The 1,913-nt window shown below is 44.6% G+C and overlaps 1 protein-coding gene across 1 annotated transcript; it reads left to right on the top strand.

Annotated features, from left to right (window-relative positions):
• LOC148394584 (trace amine-associated receptor 13c-like) lies at positions 1–1,565 on the top strand. The gene is made up of 2 exons (XM_088383193.1): positions 1–203; positions 352–1,565. The coding sequence occupies exons 1-2, from the start codon at positions 22–24 to the stop codon at positions 1,160–1,162; spliced, it is 993 nt and encodes a 330-aa protein (XP_088239319.1). The 5' UTR covers positions 1–21; the 3' UTR covers positions 1,163–1,565.
• The last annotated feature ends 348 nt before the right edge of the window (positions 1,566–1,913 follow it).

Raw genomic sequence — 1,913 nt, 5'->3', positions numbered from 1 at the left:
GGAGGTTGTCGGAGCTTCCTCATGGACACAGAGGACCATCTCTGCTTTCCACAGCAGCCCAACATCTCCTGCCAGAAGCCCTCATTTAATTGGTCTGAAGCTTTTCTTTTCAGAGTCGTGCTACCGCTGCAAAGCATCCTCACCGTGCTGCTCAACTTGCTCGTCATCATTTCGATCTCCCACTTCAGGCACATGTTCTTTTTCTGTAAGCCTCGCGGTGCTGCAAGGGTGATCTCAGGCTGTTCCACAGCGGTTGTTTGAGTGATGTCATCTGCCGACTCACATTTACCTGGAAAGTTTTTTGACACTGTGTGTGTGCGTGTGTCACTGATTGTTTTTTTCTTCTTGCAAGCAACTCCACACTCCCACCAACCTCATCCTCTGCTCCCTCGCCGTCTCCGACTTTCTGGTGGGCTTGGTGGCGATGCCAGGTGAAAGCTATGTCAACACATCCTGCTGGTTTCTCGGTGACATTTTGTGTTGTCTATGGAATCACATGCTTTTTATTTCCGCGTCCGCCTCTGTGGGAAACATGGTGCTGATATCAGCCGACCGTTACGTGGCTATATGTGACCCGCTGCACTATACCGTCAAAGTTACCGTGAAAAGAACTCAACTTTGTGTTGGTCTCTGTTGGTTCTTTGCATGTTTCCACTGTGGCATCATGTTTAAGGACTACTTGGCTCATCCTGGAAAGTTTAACTCCTGCCGTGGAGAGTGCGTCTTGGGTTTTGAGTCTTATGGAGGCATTCTGGACATGGTCATTAGCTTCATCCTTCCTCTTATCCTTATCATCACGCTGTACATGAGAGTGTTTGTGGTTGCGGTGTCTCAAGCACGTGCCATGCGCACTCATCTCGCATGCAGCAAAGTAAAACAGTCCGTAAGAGTAAAAAAATCAGAGCTGAAGGCGGCCAGGACTCTCGGTGTTCTGGTTCTGGTCTTTCTGTCGTGTTTTTGTCCATATTACATTGTCGGTTTAATGGCCGATGATGGGACTCTGGCTTCACTGGCCCAATCTCTTCTTTATTTGTGTGACTTCAATTCGTGTGTGAATCCCTTTATCTACGCCTTGTTCTACCCATGGTTTCAAAGAGCCATCAAGCACATTGTCACTCTGCACATACTGAAGCCTGGTTCTCGTGAGGCCCACATACTGTAATCACGTTTAAAAGCTGACGCATTTTGGAGGGACATTCTGTAGAAAGGCTTTAAGTCAACGTCGCAATTTTATATCAATATTGTGTCCCTCATTAAGATTCTGTCATTTAAAATATTGTTAAAATGTAAAATCCTTTTGTCTGATGTTTCTGAGTTCTTTTACAGTATTGTCTAGACTTATCCTGCTAAATAAATCATTGGTCTGATATATAACGAGCAATCGGGAAAATATTTAACATTTGTTTTTATTGTATGCTGTTGGATATTTGTGTATACAAATGTACAGTAGGTTACTACAATATATCACATTGTTGCATGTGTTTTTTTGTATTTACTTTTAACTGCGTGCTACCAAGAAAAAAAAAACAACAAACAAAGAAATAAATAGATAATTTTTATTCCCAGCCTGGCTCTTTTATTTTGAGGTCGCTGTTATTTATTATCCCCCAGTCTGTCATGCTGTCATGTGTCGTCCGGATCACTTCCTGTTTTATTGTGAAACTGTCCTCTCGTTCCAGTCGGTGTGTCCTTCCCCTGTGCGTCCGGTCACGTGAAACCCTGATTCCAAGTGTGTGCACCTGCGTCAATGTCCAATTGTCTTCACCTGGGTTTCCCTCCTGTGTCCATATAACCCGCGTCCTTCCTCGTATCCAGTGCCAGTGCGTCTTCCCTTGTTGAGAACACTAGCGACCACGAAACCCTCGAGTTCCACGTAGAAGCCTTGTCTGAACGTTTTTGATCACCGATGTTAA

This window comes from Syngnathus floridae, chromosome 8 (assembly GCF_059516105.1).
Source record: "Syngnathus floridae isolate MCC-2025c chromosome 8, RoL_Sflo_1.0, whole genome shotgun sequence".
Taxonomy (NCBI): domain Eukaryota; kingdom Metazoa; phylum Chordata; class Actinopteri; order Syngnathiformes; family Syngnathidae; genus Syngnathus; species Syngnathus floridae.
The sequence above is the reverse complement of the archived record's forward strand: the minus strand, read 5'-3'. Positions and strand labels throughout refer to the sequence as shown.